Here is a 25,878-nt window from a genome sequence, read left to right as displayed (position 1 = left end):
ACGCATTCTACGATTAATTGTTTGAAAAAATACCTGAATTCTCAGCTTTGAAATCCGAAACTTCAAACTCCAATATCTCCAAAACCCGACTAACGATTTTGAAAATATTTTACCCACGTAATGTGCTTATCATGACCTTTCATTTGATACCAATTTCGTTAGTGTACACACTGGGCCCAAAAATGTGCCATCTTCTTTAAGTCTGATTGTTTTTCTAAATTAAACTTGAACAAAAATGTTTAACCTGATTCATTTATTTATAAGTACAAACATTTTTAATAAATTCAATAAAGTTTCAAGCTTCTATCTATTAAAATTAATTATAGCAGACAGGGAGCAGAGAGGTGGTAATTATAAACAAAGAAGCTATTAACACGTGAGTTTGTATTATCTTGCTTCTTTTTTGTTTCTTTAAAAGTCAAAAAAGTCATGTACATAGTCTTTTTTTGTTGCAAACACACGTTAGAGAAACTTTTCCTCTTCGAAAAGTCTTATCGTATCTCTCTAACCAAAGCGCAATGAACTGATTCCCAGCCAGCCTACAAAATGTACAAACCATGTCAACAAAGTGTTCCTTAACTTCCGCAGACTTGACTGTGTTGTGCAAAACGGAAATCAGGGAATAAAGTTCTCTGCCTACTACTTGACACTCATGTATACAAATCGAACTGATTAAATGACACATTCAGCTCCATCCACAGCGATACCATATGAAGGAAAAGACAAACTGTATTTAATCTCATTGCACTCCTTCGAAAGTCGAAACATTAGTTCTCGAGTTCTCATATGTCTCTTTCCTAGGTACTGGAAAACTGGTGTTTTGTGGACGTTGAACTGATAATTAAAAAGTTTCATGTCATCCCTAAATGCATTTCTGCTGATGGCAAAACTTTGCAACTGCAACTCTTGGCTTGAAAACCTTTAGTTTTGATAGAAATTTATTTCAACATTGCCATCGCCATCGCCATCTCGCCAGTGGAAAGTGTAAACGACTTTTGTGTAATAAAAATGTACAAAAAAGTTTGTTTTTGCGTGCAGCGTTGCGATAAGAAAAGTTTATAGAGTTTCGTTTTTGAGTTTCGTTTTGGTTTGGTTTGGTTTCGTTCTCGTTTTTGAAGCTACTTTCAAGTGCACAAGGCTGTCGTTTTAAAATATGCAAAACTAGGTTTAATTGCACGCGAAGCTAGCATAATTATGATTAATATTTTTCTGCACTACACCTTGCACTCGTGTTTTTATTGGAGTGTAGTGTGGGTGGGGAAGAAGTTTTTTTTTCAAAAATTTTATTTTTAAAGTAGGTTTTTATATTTTGATGTTGTTGTTGTTGTTGTTGTTTTAGTTTTTGTTGTTGTTTAATTTCCTTTTGTTAGGAATAAAAAAGTTACTGGATTAGTTTTTATTTTTTTTATTTTATTTGTGCCATATCGCTTGCATCGAAACGCATTCATCGCACGATACCTGTGAATATGTTATTTCTGTTTACAAGTTCTAGCCATAGCTATGCATTATAAAATTTAATGCAATCCTATGATTAATGGGCACGCGAAAAAATTCCTATTCTGGGAATAGTGTGATATGGAGTAATTTTTAGTATATAGCAATTCGACCTATTCACTTGTTTTTTTTTTTCAGGTTTAAAAAGGATACTAATTTAAAATGTTGTCAAAAAAGTATTACTGCAATTTTCAATGCAAACTAATTGAGTTAAAAAGGATAATGTTAGATAAGATAAATAGCCACATTTTATTTAAGAAGGTTAGATTCAGACGAGTATATAATTATTTTAAAAATAGATATTAACTTATTTGTTGTTAAACATTAAATGGAATTCTTATTCCTTTTAACATTCATTAAAGCAAGGATGCTTGTTTTTTTTATGCACTAGAACAGGTAAAATACAACCGAAACTTATAAGAAAAACATTTAACAGTATTGAAATTCGGGATAAGGGTTTGAAATTAAGCAGGGACAAAAATTCCAAAATGTTTTAGAAATATTTTTGGTGAAAAGTTGTTTTATCATATATCATAACATCTGACATTATATGTAAATATTGTTTGTTTTTTAAACTTGGCGAAAAAGTTTACAAAATTCACCACAGAACCAAAGCAGTCTATAAAAATAATGACCAAATGAAATTTGGACATAACGTTACATTCATATCTTACCTGATGATCTTGATATATTTTTTTTTATTGTATCTTTACGACTCCCTCTTTACGAAAAAAAAAATAAAATAGAAAAAGTTTAAAATTTTAATTATTTCACTTAAAAATAAAACTTGCCTACTTTTCAAATTAACGATAACGATTAGTTGAAATATTACAATACACGTAGAAAACAGACCGCATAGAATTAAGCGGATCGCACCTTAATTTAAGTGGATTTCTGCATGGTTTTTTTGCTGAGATGACTTTAACCTTAAGTTAAGGTGACATCACCTTAAATTAAGGTGACAAGTCACATTAATTTCTTGAGTGCGCAAATTAAAAAAAAAAAAAAAACTGGCATGTACCGGGGATCGAACCTACACCTGTTGGGTTACTAGGCCAGTGCCTTACCACTGTGCTATGTCACTGTTTTAAATAAGTATGATAAAATGCAAGTATAGCTAAAGTGTCACTATGATTTTAAAATTTTTATTTTTTGTAGGTATTTTTATAAGATGAACATTCACATTAAAATAAAATGAAGTTCATATCAAAATTTAACTGAGTGGAATCACCTTATTTTATTTAATGTGCACCTCATCTATTTTAAAGGTGACATTTTTTTCTCCGTGATTGTTAACACTACCTGCCATAAACTGTTTTCTTGATTTCTGACTTTCTTGTAAAACACATAAGAAAAATGTTAAAAAAAAGTCAAATTTTGATAAAAAAAAAATATTGCCAATTTTTTTTTTTGAAAAATTATTTTTTTCCAAACGAAAATTTTAATAGAAATAAATGTATGTATTATGCATAAACAAAAATGTTCAAAAAAATCGAAAACTTTGTTATATCAGAAATCAAATGGCACGCTTCATTTTCAGATTAAAACCTTTTTAAAAGGTGTTTTCATAATTTTAAAATCAACTTTTAATACTTTTTACCTATATTATTCCTTTATATATATGTAGATTTTAAAGCCTTATCATTCTAAGCAGCTTTAACCATAAGAGGAAGTACGTGCGACCACGTCGTAATTTTTTTTTTTTTTTTTTCATACAACATAGTACAAAAAATGTCTTGCCCCACTTCCTTTATTCATATTCGATGAAAAAAAATAAAATATTTTACAACAAAGTCCAGAGTGCCAAATAAAACAAAACACACTTTTAGACCTTTTATTGTGCTTGGATTTTTACATCTTTCCAATTTATTTTTCTAAAAAATTGACAATTTTGGCGTTATATTGTTGCCAACTATGTTTTAAAGTAAAATCTTGGTAGGCATGCCTAAACTAGACATGGCTCCATACAACTCGCCCCTATAGAAACTGTCACACGAGTTTTTGAAATAGATGAAAAGTTGACAAGTATCTACGTAATCTGAACATTTGGAGATGATGAATTTTTTCTGGTCTAAGGCCACAATGATAAGGACACAGGGTTTCAGACGTTAAGTTCGCTTCAGTTCTAGGTTTATAACCTTGAAATGTTCATTTTACCTTCTGGTTAAACTTCCTTTTTCTATTTTTTTGTTTTTAGAGTTTATTGACAGCTCATGGTCCTTCTTTGCAGTGCCGCTTTGTAAGCTTTGAGGTTATCTACATAATTGAATAAGAAGAACAGGAAGGGCTGTATATTACACCTATAGAGTTGGTGACTGAAGCACCAAAAAAATGTTAAACAAAAATTAGTCTATACTCTGTCAAAATTGGTCTATACTCTGTCAAATTTTGAGCTAGTTTTCCAGGGACAAACTCCCTTTTATTGGTGATGACAAGGCGATAAAATCATTGACCGCTAATGTTTCAGCTAATCTTGATGATTTAAAAACTATTTTCAGTGTGTTTTCAGTTCAGGAAAAAAAAACATTTTAAAATTCGAATATAATTATGATAAAAAATAGCACTTAAAGTTACATTTTTTTGCGCCCCTTGAGTGGACAATATATCTGCACTCCGAACCTTTACCAATGTGCATCTGTACAACTCACACTAATTAAAAGCGGCTTCACTGATTTGGATAAACATCTACCGGTGCTTACCGGCATTCATAATCAAGGGGTTAATCGAGACGCTATCGAAATAAGACTTGAAAATCTCTTGCGATTGTAGTTTTCTTAGATTTAAATTCCTGAATGTATTTTATTGTGTTGAAGATAATTGGCTACTACCAGATTGTTCCTCCTCCTCGAATTGTTCAGACGTCAATAATACTGTAGAAATGTCTAGGATCGTCGATCCAAATATGTTCAATTTGGTTGACGGTTGATTGATCTGGAGCTGGAACTGGAACATTTTGTCCCGTAGCATTGAAATCACCCAGGACAATTTTAAAAGTAGTTAAAAATTTGCTCGTATTAACTTGTAAAAATTATCGTTTGTGTTATCGTTTTTCTTTTGCAAGAAGAAAGACAACAGAAAATTAAAATAATGAAAATAAATTCATAATTTTTTTTTATGTTTTGTGGACTTTATGAATAATATTCAATTCAATAAAGATTTTATGACCTCTTTAGTCGAAAATGCGTTTCGCCCAGGTACAACAGTTGGGCTCATCAGTTAGATGCTGTTGTACCCTTTTAAGACGCAAACTTTTGGTCGATGATTACCGACACTTATTAAAATTACAGCATAAACATACTGTGAATTTTAATATTTCTAGACTCTAGGATTTTGATTAAATTCGTGCACCTTTTCCTTAGAGCAAATTCCGTTGCGTCCAAAACAGGCTTAGTTTTGCGAATTCAATCAAGATGAGGCGCTCGCTGACGCAGTTAAAATTAAATGCTTTGGTCTCAAACAATATATAGATTTGAATGTAAATAAAACAAAATTCATAAACTTCTTCCAAACAACTATAAAGGCTTTAAGAATAAATTATGAACCACACTACACATTGATTTTTTTATACTGAATAGTTTTATTGAATAAAAATCTATTATTTATTTATAGGTTTAAATGTCTGTTACAAATTCCGATACTATCAAAAATACAATCAATTAAACATTTACCTTGAAAATGGAACCCAGCATTAAAGCCCAATTTATGTATAAGCAAATGTAATTCATAAATATACTATCACAATCGTTTATGTGTTGCATTTATTATGAGTATATAACCATTGTTTGAACCTTTTTAATAAATAATGAGAACCAGCCTGGATTTTTTATGAATTTTATCTAAAATCTGTCACAATTAAATAACAATAGGTAAGCAAATACCGAATAACAATTTTTTTTTTTCCTTTTTTTTTTAATAAAATTTTTTGTTTAAGTAGTTGTGTTCTTCAAAAATTAAAACAATTCAATGAATAACCAAAAACTTCAAAACCGATTACTTTTTTTACCTGAATATCTTTTGTCACAAAAAAGGACATTATTTCTTAAATCACTTAATTTTTTTTTCTGAATAAAAACAACCTTTCTATAGAATCCCCATTAGGGTGGGTCAAAAAAATCGAAAATTTTTTTTTTGATTTGGTACTTCGAAAAATCGATTGCTAGACCCCTCTAGGATATACACACCAAATATGAGCTCTTTATATTAATGGGAAGGTCCTCCGCTTTGCAATTTTCCATTTTTACATCAAGCTTCTACTAAAAAAAAATAATTTTTTTATTAATTGACTTTTTAGCAAATTTCTTTTCATATTCTTGTAGGAAATTGAACGCTCTACAAAAAATGCCTTATACACTTTTTTCGTTTATCTAACCGTTGAATAGATATTTGAGGTCCAAAAATCGAGAAAATCTTTAAAAATTCGTTTTTTGTTCTTAATTTTGTAACAAATTGAAAAATTATAATGATCAAACGCGCAAGACATATTCTTGTTGAAAATTGATTACTCCACAAAAAAGGTCTTATTAACTTTTTTCATTAATCTAACCATTCTAAAGATATTCGAGGTCAAAGTTAAAAAAAAATATAAAAACATTTTATATTTTAAAAAAATTTCTAATTCACTGAAACTTCATTATTTTCAAATTAGCAAGATATATTCTTGTAGGGGCTTAAACGTTCTACAAAAAATTCCTTGGAATGAAGTTGATTGCTTTAACCGTTTAGAAGATATTCGTATCCAAACCAATGCTCAATGATTTCAATAGTTTTCTTATGACCCGTATGCATTGCGATTTGGATACGAATATTTTCTAAACGGTTAAAGCAATCAATTTGATTCCAAGGAATTTTTTGTAGAACGTTTAAGCCCCTACAAGAATATATCTTGCTAATTTGAAAATAATGAAGTTTCAGTGAATTAGAAATTTTTTTAAAATATAAAATGTTTTTATATTTTTTTTTAACTTTGACCTCGAATATCTTTAGAATGGTTAGATTAATGAAAAAAGTTAATAAGACCTTTTTTGTGGAGTAATCAATTTTCAACAAGAATATGTCTTGCGCGTTTGATCATTATAATTTTTCAATTTGTTACAAAATTAAGAACAAAAAACGAATTTTTAAAGATTTTCTCGATTTTTGGACCTCAAATATCTATTCAACGGTTAGATAAACGAAAAAAGTGTATAAGGCATTTTTTGTAGAGCGTTCAATTTCCTACAAGAATATGAAAAGAAATTTGCTAAAAAGTCAATAAATAAAAAAATTATTTTTTTTTAGTAGAAGCTTGATGTAAAAATGGAAAATTGCAAAGCGGAGGACCTTCCCATTAATATAAAGAGCTCATATTTGGTGTGTATATTCTAGAGGGGTCTAGCAATCGATTTTTCGGAGTACCAAATCAAAAAAAAAATTTTCGATTTTTTTGACCCACCCTAATCCCCATATATGTAATTATTTGCAGATTAATTCCTTTTGATATAGCATTTTTTTCATAATTTATATCTTATTTTGTATGTAAATAAAAGTCGTTATCAGCACACCAAGTTCAATAAAAATCTTTCTTTATTCAATAAACAAAAAAGGACACCTTTCATCTTGAAATTCCAGCAAACGATACAAAAAAAAAAGTCCTTATTGAATATACCTTTTATGTTTGCCATATCTTTACCTTCTCCCAACCACCTTTTATTCATTATTTTATTTCTTATTATTCTTGATACAAAACATTTAAACTCCCAGACTCCTGCAAAAAAAAAAGGACTTCCTCCTTTTTTGTATGTGAATACACTGTACACTTAAATATGCGACAGTAGGAATATATTGACACTGTAATCTCTAAAGAATTGAGCTCAATATAATATTCAGCAATTCCTTGGTAACGGTAACGGCACACAAAAAAGAACTGTTTATGTGTTCTTTTTCCGAAATAAGGCCATTCGTTCCAGATATATGTATATAAATATTCCCTTATCACAAATTACCGCCCGACTAGAAATCCAAACAAACTCACAGAGTATCATCTCTATTTAGTAGGCTCTACCTCCATCGTTATCACTTTTCTAAGAAGGAGGACTTTTGATATGAGAGCATCCAGAGGATGTGGAATTATGTTTGCATGTGCCTCCACTATCTGACATGAAAACAGAAACCGATCCGATGTCTGTCACTCATCAGAAGCAACTCTGTTATGTGTCCCACAAAATTGTGTCTTAAATTAATTCCCTGAACTACGTAAATGACCTTTTGCTAAAGCTTGAATTATTTCAAATAATCTCGTCCTCCTGATGCATCAGCTTGAGGGTCTGAGTTCTGAGTAACTCTCCACTCCACTTAAGCAGTAAGTTATTTCTGTTGTCATGTGTGAGGGCGCATCATAATGTATTATCTTTCCAGGACGATACCGAAAACCTTACCAAAAAACCGGCAGGCATTTCACCCCAAATCCAGTTCATCGGACCTTATCCTTGACTTGACAGGCGAATATCGCAGCCATTCCAGTGTGTGGGCCGGCCAAACTATGGTCACTTTGCTTTAAAATTTATGTAATGGAAGACAATAATTTAGTTAAGCTTACTCAAGTGGAAGCGATGATGATGATAGTATCTTTGCCTCACATCTTGCCAAACACGAGAGAGACTTCTTTTGGTTTTCTTTTCGAATGAAAATGAAAATCGTCCTCGCACGATATCCTTCATCTGGCATCTGCAGTAAAATAAAAAAAAAAACTCACAGAAGAAAAAAAAGAAGAAGGTTCAAACTCTTAAAGTAGATAGATAGATACAGGCAATTTCCTCAGCGGAATGAATGCTATTACACCTTTAATCTGATAAGCTTCAGTTAAAAAATTCCAATTGGATGGAAAGCATCCTTGAAGTGTTTTTTTTTCCCTATTTTTCTTTTTTTATTCACTAACGTTTCCCCATTCACATTTTGGTAAGCAAAAAAAAAAAAAAAAAAAGGGGAGATCAAAATCCCCTCTCAAACAAAAGGAATTTACATAAACTTCAGTATCCAGTTAAGGAACTAATTGGCTGTGTAGCAATGCGAAGGTTAAATTCGCAACTAATGAATGCATCGACCGCTCCGACTTCATACTCGAAAGCATCGCACATATACGACAACAACAAGAACAAAATACAAAAAAAAAAAAAAAATAAAAGGGTTAAGAGGAGGAATTCACACAGGCGAGGAGTTCCGCGCGAGGGCAGGAAATCAGCTTTGTACTATAACTTTGTAGAGAATATAATACTCCGAGCCCCCTACTACCCTCTTTTTTACCCTACATATGTGTGCACTGGCACGAATTTCATCTTTTTTCACCCTCAATTTACCACCAACCCCACCACAGTACCAACCAGCATGCAAATGTGACAGCTTTTTGTCAATAAGAATTACAGGCCATTTATTTGTCAGAGGACACAAAAGCTTTTACTATACACTCTCTTTTGTCAATCAATAAATCGCATGCATGCTCCGGCAGTGTTAGCTTTTTTTTTCCATCATCATGACACACACACATTTCGCATAAATACAGGGTGTCCTTCGTTTTTTTTTTCATATCCATTCACATCCATTGACAATACAGGATGAGTTTTCATACTCACGAGCTTTGTTATCGCGGGGACATGCGCTTTTAACAAACAAGTCAGAGATGTCGAAAGTATTAACAACGAAGAGCTGTTTACTGCAGGTTCCACATTCGTCGATAAAGAAGATATTTTTGTTCTTAAACCATTTTAACTCAATTTGAAATCTTGATTAAAATGATCAGCATTTTTGGAGGAACATGAACAAATTGCCTTGTGTTTTCACGACATCAAAAAAGTGATGTGACATGAGACAGCAATTGATCGATATTTACATATTTACTGAGGCCCAAATTATTTAAATTACATTAAATTTAAAGCCGCCATTTAAAATTGGAAATTTTAAAATTTGTATGCGATTTGACAGATTACTAATTTTTAATAGAGACTTTAAAAATAATTGAGACAGGAAATTTTACGTTGTAAGATATGAAAAAATAAATTTTTAAATTACCTATGACGGGACAAAAAAGGTCTAAATAACATCCATGGTAAAATATTTAAAAGAACTCGAAGGAAAATCACTTTGGTAATTATTATACAATTTCAGGTCAGGTATGGATAAAAATAAATTAAAATTGAGAACGGTTTGATTCAAACAATTCTTTATTCTGTATCTGTCAAAAACTTTCTTTCGTTTTTGAAATACGAATGATCGTTTTCGTATCGTTTTTTTTTATGGAACTACTACCAGAATAGGCTCTTTGGTTGTCAAAAATTAGTTTATACAAAATTTATAATTAATATTACTACCAAATATTCTCTCAAAAGCATATTTCGAAAATTGATACCCAAAAGTGACCATATTTCCAACTGTTTATTCTTGTTGATAGAAGTGCCAAGTGGCGAATTATTTTGTGAAATAGACTGACACCAGAGGTCTTGTTCTTTTATGGGGTGTCGTGCCACAACCATTAATTATATTGACCATAGGTTGTATCATTTGTTGACTATTTATAGAAAAATCAAAAATTCATTACTTTGTTGTTCGATAACTGTAGTTTTTTTTTTTTTATAAAATATTTACCTAAAAAAATAAATTAAATGTCACACAAAAATTAAAATTTTCATTTATTTGAATATTTTTTTTGACCAGAAACTGTTTCTTCTTTTGTAAGTTTTTCTTTTATTTGTTTATTTTTTTTTTTTTTTTTAATAACAAAAATTTGCCATTTCAGGTCAATTACATTTATTAAAGATGGGAAATTGTTGCAACAAGAAGAAGAAAATTAAGAAAATTCAATATTTAAGTGTATGATTCACACAAAGAACTGCAACATTATATTATAACATAATATGTGAACACATCCATTTGCATACACAATATAATAAGCAAGTTATTCAAGCAACAAGGTATGTTCAAAATTTTATTTCAAAAATTCCATAAAGTATTTTTTTTTTTTTCATTAATCAGTAAAATGGCTCTATGTATACATTTTTATTTTGATAAATACATACATTTTTAATATTTTCATGCATGGAAAAAATAAGGTCAGACTGGACCTATTTTTCGTAAAAACAAATTTATTTTAAATTTCAGAATAATAATTAGTGTTTTCAAATATTTATGGGGAGTGTTTTGTATAATGTAAATTGGTTAATTCTATTAAAAATATAATTAAATTTTTGTCATACTTTTCAACCATAAACCATTTTGTTGCTGATTGGTTAGACCAATAGCCTACTCGATTAAAGGAAATGAAATAATGGGTGATATGTAAATAAAATAGTAAATTCTTGAAAAATTGTAAAATATGAACTTTTTTATCCGCATTTTGTGCATATCAAACCTTGTTTATACTTATTAATTTCCTATTGCTAGTATTTACTATTTTTTATGCATATGGGCCAATATCCCAGACAAATTTCAAATTATGAATAATATGAAACATGAATGAAGCCAATCGCCGACATTTGACCTGTTTAATAAATTGATTTTTCTGCTTAAACATATTTTCATTCGGACGTCAAACTCACTCTTTAACTTTTAGGAATCCTTTCAAATAAAAGATTAATTTTCCCCACAGTAATCTGTATCCTAAAAATTACTTCAACTTTTTGTAGAACTAATCACAAATTATCTTTCTAAATAAATAAAAGATTTTGATTTGTGACCATGCATTTAAAGAATAAATAAGACAACAAACAAAATATAAGAAAAAGGACACTGTGGCGTATACGTAACAAAAATATTTATTTTCGTTTTAAAGAGAAAAAGTAAATAAAATCATAGGAGAATCAACAAAAAACATTTTGTTTATAGGACTATAGATAGTAGAAATAATAAAAAAGTAAAAAGTATATTTTAAATGAAACAAATGAATACTTACATCTTTTGAAGGCATCTACCTACATCTTTTGAAGGGGTTATCTTGGTTTATTTTAAAATAACCCCTAAATTATGAAAATTTATATTCCTTTTTACTTGCGTTTAGGATTCGCAGAAAAATCAAACTCGTGATAACAATCAGACATAACCTAACGATGATATAAATTGTAAAAAAAAATAAGTTTCTCCATTCCGTCTGTCTTTTTATCTATTTGCACCTCAAGGTGCAGCCTTGCCTCCCTGGAGCAATTTTTTTTTCCAAAATTTGGTAATTAACAGTTTTGAATAATTCCTTCGAGGGAAAAGTTTTAAAATAAAAGTTTTGAGTGCAAAAACGGAAATAAAAATGAACACTTGTGATAAGAAATATTTTTCGGGATGTTATAAACGGTAGATTTCGGAATTTCTTGTTAATAAATTTAACCGATTTCAACTTAACTTTTAATTTAAAAATAAATAACACGTACAAATACAAAATTAAAACTCCAAAAGATAATTTTAGATTAAAAAAAAAAATAAAAATTAGATTTTGTAAAAATTAAATTTTTTAATTTCGTTATTAAGGCCCAATTTATTCACTCTCCATTATTTTTAAAGGCTCCATTAAAAATTATAAAACTGTCAAATCGCATACAAATTTTAAAATTTCCCTTTTTTAATGGCGACTTTAAATTTAATGGAGTGTGAATAAATTGGACCTAAGTGTTGATTATTATTTTCTGAAAGAAACATTTTTGTAAACATTATGTCTAAAAAATAAAGGCTCAAACTAAATATGGTGAAATGCCAACTTAAGGGCTCTCAGAATTTGGTAACTTGTTTTTTTCCAAATCCTTACAGTTTTCGATTAAATACAGTTTTTGTGAAGTTTCTAAAAAACCTAATTCTTTTTTATTTTTACAAATCTTTTACCTAAACGTTGTATCATAATAAATTAAGAACAATTAATTAATCAAAACATTTTTAGTTTAAATCGCCATTTCAGTAAGAATTCGTAAACAGTCCGAGCTCAATTTCTTGCTTTTATTTGAGAACATTACCGTGATTTGAACTCAACAAAACCGGGTTTTTCAACACAAACAAATAAAAATACACACATTTCCTCGAACTGTTGTTTGTTTACTTCTTCAAAATTTTCATAGGCTTTTCTTTTTCTCGTATCATCGTATCATTTTTTTTTTCTTAAGAAATCCGACTTTTTTATTAGGTAATTTTTCCATATTATTTAAGCTTTTGTATTCTGAAAGGTTCTGAAAGGGTACAAAACTTTTTATCTCGGTTATTTATGGAATATTCTCAACAATGTTATACCATTTTAAAAAGAGAATTGAACACACCAACTTTTAAGGTAACTTGCCGAAACATCATTTCATTTGCCGAAACATCAGTTCATTTTTTTTACACTGCGGTTCATTGAATTAGAGTCATGTAAATTTTTTTAGTACATTGTTGGGCAAAAAAGTAATATTTGCTTTAAAACTGATGCAGCTGAGTTAAAATGCATTGAATGCATATGGTAGCAGGGTTATTCAAGGTTCCGTAACAAAAGAAAAAAATGAGAAAATTTAAGATTTGTAGTCACGGCACATGAAAACCGTCACAGGGTGACCATTTTCTCGACTTTTTTTCAAATGCCCATAACTCACAAAATATATGGCTGCGATTTTTTAATTATTTTTCTGATAACTGTCACCACCAACCCTATCTACCGTTTTCGTTTCGACGTAAACTTTTGGGACACCCTGTATACTAATGGCCAGTTAAGTAAAGCAGTAATTAAATTGGATATTTTCGAATACATCGACCAAAATTTTACATGAAGTCAAACCGGCAGCGAGCCCCAGAAGCAGGATTCCCGCGAAATGTTTCATCTAATTTAAATTTGTTAAAAAAAAACTTTGAGCACTATAAAAAAAAAATTTTAAAAAAAGAAACCTCTATGGATTTTCTGATTATTTAATTTTGCTAAAATTCTTGACCAATATTTGCTTTTTGTATTTATTTCCTAAAATAGACCATGTTTTGTTTTGACTTTTAACCTTTAATCCACCTTATCTAAATCCCAGAAAAAAAAGAAATATTTTAAGAACCAAGCTAAGAAAAAGTTCTTACCTACATTTTATTTATTTTTAGAACAATTTCCCAAAACAACAAAAATCTAACACATATTTAATGATGAAATATTATGACAATATATCCACCAACGCAACTCAAAATGTCTGATGATTTATCTTGCAAAAAAAAAGAAAAGAACAACTTTAGTTCCTAAAACAATACAAGAAAACATAAAGAAAACAAAAAACTTCAATTGTTTTCATAGAATCTCTTGCTACTGAATGTTATACATTGAATTGCAAAGCTTTCTTCTCAAGTTTCCATCACACAAAGAGTACCTTACCCATTCACTTCAGAGTAAAGAAAAAAATCTTCCCCAAATAGTACCAAACTGATACAAATTTTCTCAACCCCCCATTTCCCACCAACTAAACAAAAAGCCACTTTTCCATGTGTTTTACTTGGCAATTAAGTATTAGCTGAGTATAGTTAGTGTGACCTTTTGTATATTTATAAGAACACGAACGAAATGAAAAAAAAAATACTCTCTAGGGAACATCTCTTCTCGACTTCATCATATTCAACTTAATATTCAAAGTCTACAGCACTGGTCGTAAATGCTTTATCGTCGATTTGCCAACGAGCGAGCGAGTGGGCGCAATTGACTACCAAACCAACTATTACCATGTGCATCACATAAATAATAATATCTAAAAGCTTCCACGGAGTCACAAATCATACAGGAGCAGGAGGAGGTTGAATGAAAAATTCCTTCACATTGCGCGAAGTTCCATATCAAAACCGTTTTTTTTAGCCAAAAACTCCAAAATGTTTGTGTTAACTTTCTTCACAGCGCACATGTGCGCTAGAACGAAGTTTTCCACACACAAATATACTCAAATAACCGAGAGGGTAGAAGAAGAAGAAGTAAATCAAACCCCCAACCACCACCAGCAGTATCAGTATCAGCGGCAGCAGCAGCAGGCAACACCAACATGGAGGCTTAGTTCAAGGTACTTGATGTCAAAGACTCTTTTATGAAGGCAGGCACTGTAAGCTTTTCACTCTATAAGCTTTCACACTCTCTCTCTCTCTCTATCGGTATTTTTTGGTTTTGAATATTCCTGTAAAGAAAGATACGATACAATATTTCGTTCGTTTCGTATATCCCCGCATTAAGCTGACACTCGAGAGCGAAAAAGTTGAATTCCAAAATTTTAGTTTCGTGTCGGATGCAGTGTGGTTCGTTCATGAAATTGTGTCGACCTCGCAAAACGGTGGCTAAAAAAAAAGTGAAAAATACACAAAAAAAAAAAAATAAAAAATGGTGTCCTTAGAGGTTTTTTCTTCTAAATTTTACTTGAATCCTTAAAAATATATATTACATAAATTTGCAATCAAAATTCTAAAATATCCTTTTGACAAAAAATTTGAAAAAGGAAAAAAAAATTTTAGACGAAATATCAAAGTGAATTATCCTACAAAACCATGGGAACTTATCCTGTATAATTAAGAAAAAAAATCAAATTTACAACTTCAAAAAGTATATTTTGAAAATTTATTATCCTTTTTGTTAAAAAATTTGTGAAGAAAATCCAAAATTTTAGATAAAATTTTGTGTGTGAAAAAAATGTCGGAAAAAAAATCATATACATGCAATTGATTTCTGTGAAAAAAGCTCTCATCCTGTGTACGCGGGGGGGACACACGGGACAGACACACACAGTGTAGAGTAGAGTAGAGGATCAAAAAAGGCCAATAAATATATACTCCTTGCTCTCCTTGTGCATACAAAAAAAAAAACGGATATCCCGAATAAGACAAAAAACAACAAAAAAAAAAAAACCATCAACATGATAGTGAGAAGAATTATAATATAGCAACTTTTCAGGATACCAAATAATGAAACATGCATTCTTTCGCAAAATTACAGCTAAAAGAAAATTTTTAAAAAAGCTTTTCTCCTAAAGCTTTCCATCCACCATCTTCATCTCCTCCACATATGACCCTTACTAATTGAATTAAAAAAAAAAAACATAAAACTCCAAAAATCTATGAAAAGCTATCTTTTTCAAAAACAGCTAATTTGAGTTCAAAAACAACCGTTTTCAACTTAAAAAAACGCACAAAAAAAACAAAAACAACAACTCAATAGAAACTATTATACGCACGAAAGCTTTTTTTGAAAGCTTTCGCTTGATTAATAGGTTTTTGAGATTTTTTTTTCTTGATTTTTTTTTTTTGTATTCTTGTGTTCATTATTTTTGAGTGAGTGAAACGGAGTGACGAAAATTTTTACACTGGTGAGAGGAGCAGATATAGACTCTACTTACCATCGACGACACTCTACCAGTGACCGCGAATGGTGTGAATAGCGAGCGCTATCGAAAAAAAAAAAAAAGTTCGAAATCGAAATCTAAAATGGCGGCTCTGTGTGTGCCGAGGAAAAAGTTCCTCCTTCAGCCTGATGGTGCTGCTGCCGACATCGACACAATAAAGCCATCGTCACCATCGTCAGTGTCGTCCCTGTCCACAAATACAATTGTTGTTGGTAGAAAATATCGTAGTAATTGTAGTAGCGAGCGTTTTCCATCTAAACTTCAATTAAACTTGAGTCCTCGTAGTACAAATGGTGTCCTTGTTAGCGGTGACGGTGGTGGTGATTGTGATGTTGGTAATGGTGATGGTTATGGCTATGGCGGCGTCATCATCAGTAACAGCAAGGATAATGATGAAAAACATAAAAACAACAACAACAACAACAACAAAAATATAAACAACAACAACTTAAAACATAGGTCAGTACGATTACGTGCGGCTGCTGATAGTAGAAGCAATAATCGTGAAAAAATCGTCAACTTTATAAAAAATACGAGTGTTTTTGAAATTCCGCCGTTTCCGCGTTTGACTATGTTGCAATTGATTACATTCGGGCTGATACTGCAGCTGGGTTTACTATCAACGGTTTGTGGAGCGTTTCAATTGGACGGTTCGCAAAGTTCGTTTGCTCAATTTCGAAAATGGTATACGGGTCTGAATGGTTCGCTAGAATTGGAATTTAAAACCGAACAGCCAAATGGGTTGGTGCTGTACACTGACGATGGGGGGACTTATGACTTTTTCGAGTTGAAACTTGTGGAGGGGGCATTGCGTTTGCGATATAATTTGGGAGGTGGTGCTCAAATTATAACTGTGGGACGAGAATTGCATGATGGACATTGGCATAAAGTTCAGGTAAGTTTTTTTTTTTTTTTTTTGATTAGGAAACATATAAAATTAATTACCTAATTGCAGTAGCAAAAAGCTCTAAAAATAAAGAAATAATTGTGGGGAAATGTAGGTATAGGTAGATATATTCTTATAGTGCATATACTTTCAAGGTCATAAATGCAACTTTGAAATTTTTGGTATTGTGTTGTGAGAGTAAAGTATTGATGGTTACTGAAGCACACACTCCTATGAAGGTATACATACTCAATTGTACGAGCCTTGGAGCGTGCAAAACCTTGAGTAAAATGATTAGTTTCTTTTTTTTGGTTTTATTTGATGAATTTGTATTCGATTTTCATGGAATTTTATAAATTTACTAGAAATTTGTTCTTTTTTTTGTATGGGGAACTTTAGTTTTATTATTTGCTTTTCAACTCAGTTTAACTTGAAATCGATATGATAGAGTACTCGACCTACTGTTTGAAGGAAGAAAATGTTTTCATAAAGTTCAAATATGCAGAGACTGCATTTTAATTAAAAGTCAAATGATATCAATATTAAATTGCCAAAGTTCATAAGAAAAATATAAGGCCACTTTTTCATTTCGAATACTTGCAAATCAAAGGAGCTTTCTCAATTTCAAGAGAATAGATTGAGACTGATCAAGAAGGTAACACGTGCCGTTTTACCTATGGGAGAAATGTACTGAATTCTTAGCTAATTTTGCGATTGAGCTTTTGCCTCATAATTTATTTCAAATAATATGATTCGAAGACTCTTGATATTAATATACACAATTTATGAGAGTAAATAATAAATATATCACCATCAATCTATTTGCAAGGACTTGACGTTTTTTTTCATTTTTAATTGGACGACAAGTTCGTTTTTTGTTAATAGGTAATTTCTTTTCTAGAAATGTGATACAAGATCAGTATTGTTCTATTTTAGTGTAATGTATTTAATTTGCATAAATTATCAAATCCATTGCGTTCGTTTTTAGTTGAAAGCATTTGAATATACAATCATTGAATAAAATGATGTTTTAGAAATTTGGAACCATCTTTAAAGTTTGTCTAAGATGCAAAAACATCACTGATTCTAAATACCATAAACACATAGACCGAGAGCCGGGAGCAGATTTCTTGCGTGAGAGGTAACCGATTCATATGAATGTCAGAGGTAGCGTGGGTCATGGTGATGACGAATACCTTAGTCTGCCTGCATTTATTTGTGGCGTTGTCGAGAAAAAGCGCATCAAAATTACCATTTTTCTGAAAATCGATTTAGTGAGGGTAACCACTTAAAATTTATTGATAACCAACGCCACATACTCACTGATAACAAATATAACAATGGCAGACATTTTAAGTGCGGCCAAAGCCCCGGCAGACTGTCCCGAAAATGCGTTTTTTTTGGCGTTTTTAGACTTTGGGGTAACCACCTAAAATTAATCGCATCCTGTAGCGGTGGACTCCCTGATAACAAAAATACCCATGGCAGACATTTTGAGTGTGGCCAAACCCTTGGCAGACGGTTTTGAAAATGCAGTTTTTCTGAAAATTGATTTATTTAGGGTAACCACTTAAAACTAGTCGCATCCTGTAGCGGTGGACTCCCTGATGACAAAAATACCCATGGCAGACATTTTAAGTGCGGCCAAACCCCCGGCAGACGCTCCCGAAAATGCAGTTTTTCTGAAAATTTATTTATTTTACTTTTTCACATAACTCGCGTATTATTGGACCTAGCAGAAAAAATTGTATAGCAATCTTAAAGATAATTGAATTTCCTGCAGAATATGTTAAATAAGTTTTTTTCGATTAAACCTTCGGTTTAAGAGTTAGGGTAGTTTTTTTTAAGCAAGTCAAAGGGTGAATTTCTTATTTTCGTCATACCTCTTTTATTTGAGCTTTTTTAAAAATTAATTTGAAGTAAAAGTTGTAGATCTTTTTATTACCTTCATTTCTTACATTAACGGTTTCTCAATTTGACAGACCGTTTTCGATCTGTAGGAAAAAAACTTCAAAAAGTTTGCAATTTTGTATATAGCTTTTTCCTATATAAAAAATTGCAATCTTTTTGCCCCTCCCCGCCTAAAACTATACGATTTTTTTCTTGCCTGAGTGCAACCTACACGCCTAGGTTTTTTGTTACATCTATTGCAAACTACCCTGTAGTATGTAGAACCTTTTTCCTTTATAAAAAATTGTAAACTTTTTGAAGTTTTTTTCCTACAGATCGAAAACGGTCTGTCAAATTGAGAAACCGTTATTGTAATAAATGAAGGTAATAAAAAGATCTACAACTTTTACTACAAATTAATTTTTAAAAAAGCTCAAATAAAAGAGATATGACGAAAATAAGAAAATCACCCTATGACTTGCTTCAAAAAAACCACCCTAACTCTTAAACCGAAGGTTTAATCGAAAAAACTTATTTAACATATTCTGCAGGAAATTCAATTATCTTTAAGATTGCTATACAATTTTTTCTGCTAGGTCCAATAATACGCGAGTTATGTGAAAAAGTAAAATAAATAAATTTTCAGAAAAACTGCATTTTCGGGAGCGTCTGCCGGGGGTTTGGCCGCACTTAAAATGTCTGCCATGGGTATTTTTGTCATCAGGGAGTCCACCGCTACAGGATGCGACTAATTTCAAGTGGTTACCCTAAATAAATCAATTTTCAGAAAAACTGCATTTTCAAAACCGTCTGCCGAGGGTTTGGCCACACTCAAAATGTCTGCCATGGTAATTTTTGTTATCAGGGAGTCCACCGCTACAGGATGCGATTAATTTTAGGTGGTTACCCCAAAGTCTAAAAACGCCAAAAAAAACGCATTTTCGGGACAGTCTGCCGGGGCTTTGGCCGCACTTAAAATGTCTGCCATTGGTATATTTGTTATCAGTGAGTATATGGCGTTGGTTATCAATAAATTTTAAATGGTTACCCTCACTAAATCCATTTTCAGAAAAATGGTAATTTTGATGCGCTTTTTCTCGACAACGCCACAAATAAATGCAGGCAGACTAAGGTATTCGTCATCACCATGACCCACGCTACCTCTGACATTCATATGAATCGGTTACCTCTCACGCAAGAAATCTGCTCCTGGCTCTTAGACTAACACTGATTCAATTGCTTGAGGTTCCTCATTTTGCACTCAGTTTCCAACTAGCTGCTAAAGTTTTTAAGCTGTTCGAATAATTATCGAGTGTTTTCTTCACATTTTTAACAAGATTAGAATTAAATTAAATGTATATTAACATCCACTTTGGTAAACAATTGAATACTTTTCTTAGAGTAATTGATGCACGAACTCAAGTTTGGTCTCAGAGTTAGTTACTCTATCAATTCGTGTTTCACGAATTCTAAGACAAACATTCTTACATTAAAATTTATATATTATGAAAACAAAATTTGTTTTGTAACAACATTTATTCAAATATGAAATTAGCGACAGAAATATGTACAATTTGATTCAATTATAAAATATCAAACAAACCAGCTAGTCCTACTTTTTATTACACAGTAATGTCCACGAAACTAAAAAATGCTTCGATCAGCAGTAAATTTTGTTTGTTTAAAACGCTTGACGACTAATTTCGAAAACACTTTAAAATACATGAATTTAAAAACAAAAATATTCAGAACAAATTTTTACTACTTTAACATTTGCCCTATTTTTTTTTCCAATTTGTCAGATCCTTTTATATGTTTTTTTTTATTTAGTTTATTTATTTTTTTTTAATTAGGTACACGAAATACGAAGTTTTAAAAATATTCAGAAATAAAAAATTTATTAAATCAAAAACAATTTCAAAATTCTAAAAACAAAAACTTTCACACTGAATTATTGATTTCGAAATTGGAAAGCTAGTACAAATAAGTTTCCTCGTGTACAAATTAACAATTTGCTTAAATTTGATACAAATAATAAACCATCATTATTTTAAACGCATTTTGTTGCTCAATTCTACTATAAACGCATTTGACTTTTTATTTTTTCTTCATTTTACTACCTTATATTTGGCCTCAGGTACCACTTGATCATTCTTTTTAGCGGAGTAATGCACAAAGCGCTTCTTTTTTTCTTATTCGTATTGCAAAATTTGATTTTCCCTAGAACTTTCACAGACCAGACCTTCGTACTTAGGGGGAAGTGGTCACCCTTTGTACACGGTCACCCTTCGTACAGTGAGCTTAAAACAAAAACTAAACGGTATTCAAACACGTGCTTACTAGTGTGTATAGACATAGTAGGCGCCGCGGCGTGCCGAGCTGCTAGATAAATTTTGAATCCTAAGTGCAAGGAATTCGATCGCCACAAGAATTTTAGTGTTTTTTAGTGCTCTGAGTAATTTTTTTATGTACATTTGATGTCATGTTGTGTTTAAGTTAAGTATGTTTTTGGCTAAACAGTAATGAAGAATTGTGGATTAAAGTGTTAAATTTGTGTTTTAATTATAAATATTGCAAAATCTAAGTACATTTTTTCAAAAATCAATTTTTCTGCATTATGTACAGCTTGGGGAGCATTCGTACAGTCAAACATGGGGCACATTCGTACGCATACGTATGCCCGCCAGTAAATTTTCTTGAGCAGATAACAATCAAAACACGCAGTTACAGTTTTATTGAAATGAAATTTAAACCTCTATAATAAGTTTTTCGCATTCTATAGTAAATTAAGGTTGGTATTTTTATATATGTAAATAATAATTTGTTTCAGAATCGTCGAATCGCGAAAAATTAAGTTTTTTATTTGTTTTTGTTTTTTTCTGAGTCAAGTTCAACTAATTAATAAATTAATAAGTAATTAAATGTTTTAAAACTCAAATTTGGCATTTGACAAATCAAAAGTTAGTCAAATTAACGTTTTAAATATCCTGTACGAAGGTACCCCACGGGTGGGGAGGATTCGTACAAAAATCTAATCCCAGTAAAATAGCTATAACTATTTAAGCCTTTGACTTAGAAGTGTCAAATTTTTTTGTAAAGTGTAATAATATACATATTACAAATAAAGTCCATTTTCTCGAAGCTGGAGTGAGTAAATAAATAACTAAAAAAAAATAAGTAAAAACTGTACGAAGGGTGACCACTTCCCCCTACTTATTGCATTAAACGTTCAGCAATAAAGACAATTGAATAATAAAAAACAAAAGCTTTTTATTTAATTTTTGCAATTTAATCAGTAAAAAAGGATAGAGACGTATAATCACCAATACGATAACATAATGATAGCAATCGAATGCCGCAGTTCGGCCTCTAATTCTAAGCACCAGTTTGTCAAAAACTCTTCCTCCAATTTACTTGGTTTTTATTTTAAAGGTAGGAGCAAAGTTCTGGCTTTTGAAAAGTGTAGGATAGTATAATAGGTGTTGCCGTTCTGTTAAAATATTTATTTCTGTGTTTGAAGTCAATTTGTGGGAAAATTACTTCTACCGCTAAGATGATGGAAAACTATCAATTGCTTAAATATAATTTGCTTAATTTTAATGTCGGAAGATAGTGCAGCAATTTTCAACCCATTGAGGTTTAAGTATTTTTCACGGCTTTTGTAAAAAAAAGATCATCAAAATCGGAGCTGGGCCTACCGGTTTCCTTATATTTCCATTTGAGTTTTATTTACACAACTAATATGAAACTTTAAAAGGACCATTCTATTTTTGTGAGGTTAGCTAACAGTCGTTAAACTCATTACATTTTAAAGGGAAAAAATTAGAAAACTACATTTTTGAAAGTAGTTTTTTTTTTTTTTGTGTAAAACACTCTGACATTCTTTTGTTACCAAGGTTATATTAAAAAGTTGAATAAATAAAAAAATTTGAAGTCCTTTGAATTTTCACCAATTTGTACCATTTTACCTGAAATAAAAAAAAGACGGGTATTTCCGCAAAAGGTATTTTACTTTTGTTTTCATTGTTTTTTTTTGTAAATAGAATTTAAAGTATCATTTATCATATATTTCCATTCAAATACAATTGTTTAAGTTAAGAAATGTTATTTTGCGTGCCTTCTCTTCCTTGAATTGATCTATAGTTTTAAAACAAAATGTTCGTTCTTGTTGATTCTCACAATTTGATATGACCAAATGAACCGTTTGCTTTTATTGACACTACTGACATTTTTTCTTTGAAACTAATAGGTTTTGAATAGGTTTTGAATTCTTCACCGATTAAAATCTTTTCAGGTTGTTACCAAACTGACTCTTAGTTCTAAATATTTCTAGTCTATCTGCCAACACATTTGATCATTTTCTTGATTAGGCACCGTGTATCATTGAGTCGTTATTATTTCCTTTATTCCTTCTTTTTAACTACACTCCAATTTTTAGTTTCTCCGACAAAGCCAACTTTCTGATAATTCAACGCTTCCAAACAGAAAATTGGTCCCTCCCGAGCCCTTTTCGCCTAAAAGTTGCAATTTTATTGTTGAATAAAGTCATGTTGATCCTTTGATTGCTAAAAGCTTTAAATCCCATTTTTATACATATATTCAAATACTCTTCTATCTAGTTTTACATCGTCTTGAAAATCAATAGAAACACTCAACTAAAGAATTGTAAACAAAAAAAAAACCGTTATATTTCCGCTGTAAACCCATGTTGACAAAATAATCCTTTTTAAAGTGCATATAATAGCAAAACTTTTGATGATTTTATTTCCATTGAATATATTAACACCATAAGCCTTTTCTTTCTGTCTGGTAGTCTGCTGTACTGCTTGATATAGCTCAACCAACAAGCAAAGAGGCAAGCTATACACATTCACACTTATTTGTATACGCTTGTACCCATTGCATAAAACATTTCAATTTTCCTTACAGAGCTTTATATGCACCCAAACTGATTGATGTTAAAATCTCAAAAGTTTTCCGGTTTTATTCAATTAAAAAAAAATATATATATGTATATATACAAGAACCTGTTGCTATTTTATGGTAAACAAACATACGTATAAATGTTGTATACCCGAGTCCTTTAAACGAATTAGACTTTAAAATCATTTGGAAGTCTCTGACAATGTCAGATTATGGATTTGTTTTAAGGCGATATATTCTAGCAACACAAGTTGAGAGTGTGTCGTCTATACGAGACAATGCTGGGGCTTTTAAAAAGGATTATAAATTTATTGATAGGGGTTTATAATGAAGAGTACTTTACTTTTGAGGCACACGATACAACATATTTTGAGACATTTTACTTATTTAGAAAGTGCTCTTGTTCAATGAAGAAAATTGTCACTAAATTCTTTTTGACAATAAGAGGATAATTAAGAGGAATTTTGAGAATAACTCAGTTTAGATTCAAATTCATTGAAAAATTTGTATGGAACATATCTTTTACTAAGAAATAATTATTGTATTAAAGGATATTTATTAACTTATTATGCACAAATTAAAATATAATTGAATTATACTAGTCTTTTCAAAAGATAAATTAAAAGTCATAATTATTTACAAATTATAGAAAATTTATATAAGGAATTGGTACAAAAATAATATGAAGAAATATTATCCTATTATTTAAAGAAAAAGATAGGCAGATGTTTATTAGTATTAAAAAAAACTCCCGAACACCCCCAAAATCTGGTGAAAAAAATTTTGCTTCGTCAAATTCTTGCCTATTATAAATTTTTTAAGGTTTTGGATAGAAGACATTCAAACCTTTCAAGAATGTATAAAACATGTGGTTCGGTTAAACCATCTAGAGTTTATAAGCTGACAAAGTTCAAAAATTCCATTTTTTTGTCATTTACCAAACTTCGACATCAATTTAAAATATGTATATTAGGGCGGAGTGAAACTGCACTTTTTTTTCTTTTTTTTTTTTTTTTTCTTCTTCTAAATACCAGGGACGGGTGCCATTAGTCATTAAAAAAGAGCATACCAAATCTCAGCCCGATCAAAAAATATCTTGAGGGTTCACAACGCCCTTGAAAATTTACATGCTTTTTGGAAGTAATGTACTGGGAGCAATTTTCAAAAGAGATGGAGCAATGTGCCAAAAAGTTAGAGCGTGTAGGTTCGGTCGAGACAAGAAAAAAATCGTATGGGAGGAGGGTCTATTCCCCTTCGTTTAGCGGGAGGGGCAATTTAAAAAAGAAATTATTTAATTTGAAACAAAAAAATATTAAAAATCAACGGTTATACTTACAATAACGTGCTATACCTTTTTGTAAAGCCTAAAACCTCGTCTTTTACAAAAATGTTTAATATGGCCTTTTTCTGGCATAGTTTTTGAAAAATAAATTTTCGAAATCAAAATTTTGAAGAAAAAAATTTCAAACTATTTTTTTTCAAAATTTTATGTAAATAAGTACTACTTAAGTTTTTAAAATTCGATGCTGTTATTTGTTTTTTAAAAAAAAACAGAAAACCGCATCCAAAAACATCTTGTCATTTTCGAGAAATTAACAAAAAACCAAAACTATTTTTGTCTAAGAAATTTCTTTATTTTTTGTTTTTACGTGGCTGGATCATGGGGGTTGGGAGTGCTCGCCGCCCATGGATTCTTGCAGTAAGGGCCTTAAGTCAATAAAATCGCAATTTTTTAATGAAAATTGAACAATAAACAATAATGTACATGTTTTTCGAATCAAAAAAACTGAGTAAAACAGAAAAAACTCAAAAAACTCCATAAATTAACCTCTATGGTGTTTTCATTTTTTTCAAGTGACTTGTGAACCCTCTAAAACTTCTTTGATCGATCTGAAACTTTTTTGCCGTTATTTAAGTTCCAAATGGCACCCATCCTGGCTATGTAGAACAAAAAATAAGACAACTTTTTTTTTCACTCCACCCTAATGTATATGTTTTCAAAGCAACATGCTGTTTTAAAAATATGTGCTAAAATAATATTTATTTCCAAAACCAACGAAGTATTTTTTATGAAAATCGGTTGAAAATTGGCTTAGAAACAATAATTCTACGATTTCAACCCTGTTTTGTTCAATGGGTGAAGGTTCGAAAAACCTTTGTTTTGCCGCTAGCTCCAGATTTTGGGGGTGTTCAGGAGATTTTAAATACCGTTTCGTAACCAGTACAATTAGCTGTACAAAACATGAAAATCAAACTCTAAGTTCCCATTATCTAACCTAAAATTTGTGTCATGTTTTTGCAAATAATTTTTTTTTTATTGAGTTCATATTTTTTATTTTTTACCGACTTACAAAAAGAATGAGGAATTCAATTCGC

General features: G+C 30.8%; 1 protein-coding gene across 10 annotated transcripts in view; it reads left to right on the top strand.

Moving 5' to 3' along the window:
• Nucleotides 1-10,075: 10,075 nt before the first annotated feature.
• Nucleotides 10,076-25,878, top strand: part of LOC129916399 (neurexin-1) — a 124,828-nt gene continuing 109,025 nt past the window's right edge. For 3 of the 10 annotated variants that reach the window (XM_055996307.1, XM_055996311.1, XM_055996304.1), the window contains exon 1: nucleotides 14,607-16,698. In XM_055996307.1, coding sequence (XP_055852282.1) covers nucleotides 15,886-16,698 — 813 coding nt within the window. In that variant the 5' untranslated portion in view covers nucleotides 14,607-15,885. Of the gene's footprint in view, nucleotides 10,194-10,258; nucleotides 10,434-14,605; nucleotides 16,699-25,878 lie in introns of those variants that run through there. The other 7 variants (XM_055996312.1, XM_055996309.1, XM_055996305.1 and 4 more) reach the window with 4 other exon arrangements.

Source organism: Episyrphus balteatus, chromosome 3 (assembly GCF_945859705.1).
Source record: "Episyrphus balteatus chromosome 3, idEpiBalt1.1, whole genome shotgun sequence".
Taxonomy (NCBI): Eukaryota; Metazoa; Arthropoda; class Insecta; order Diptera; family Syrphidae; genus Episyrphus; species Episyrphus balteatus.
Note: the sequence above shows the minus strand (reverse complement) of the source record. Positions and strands in the feature narration are given on the sequence as shown.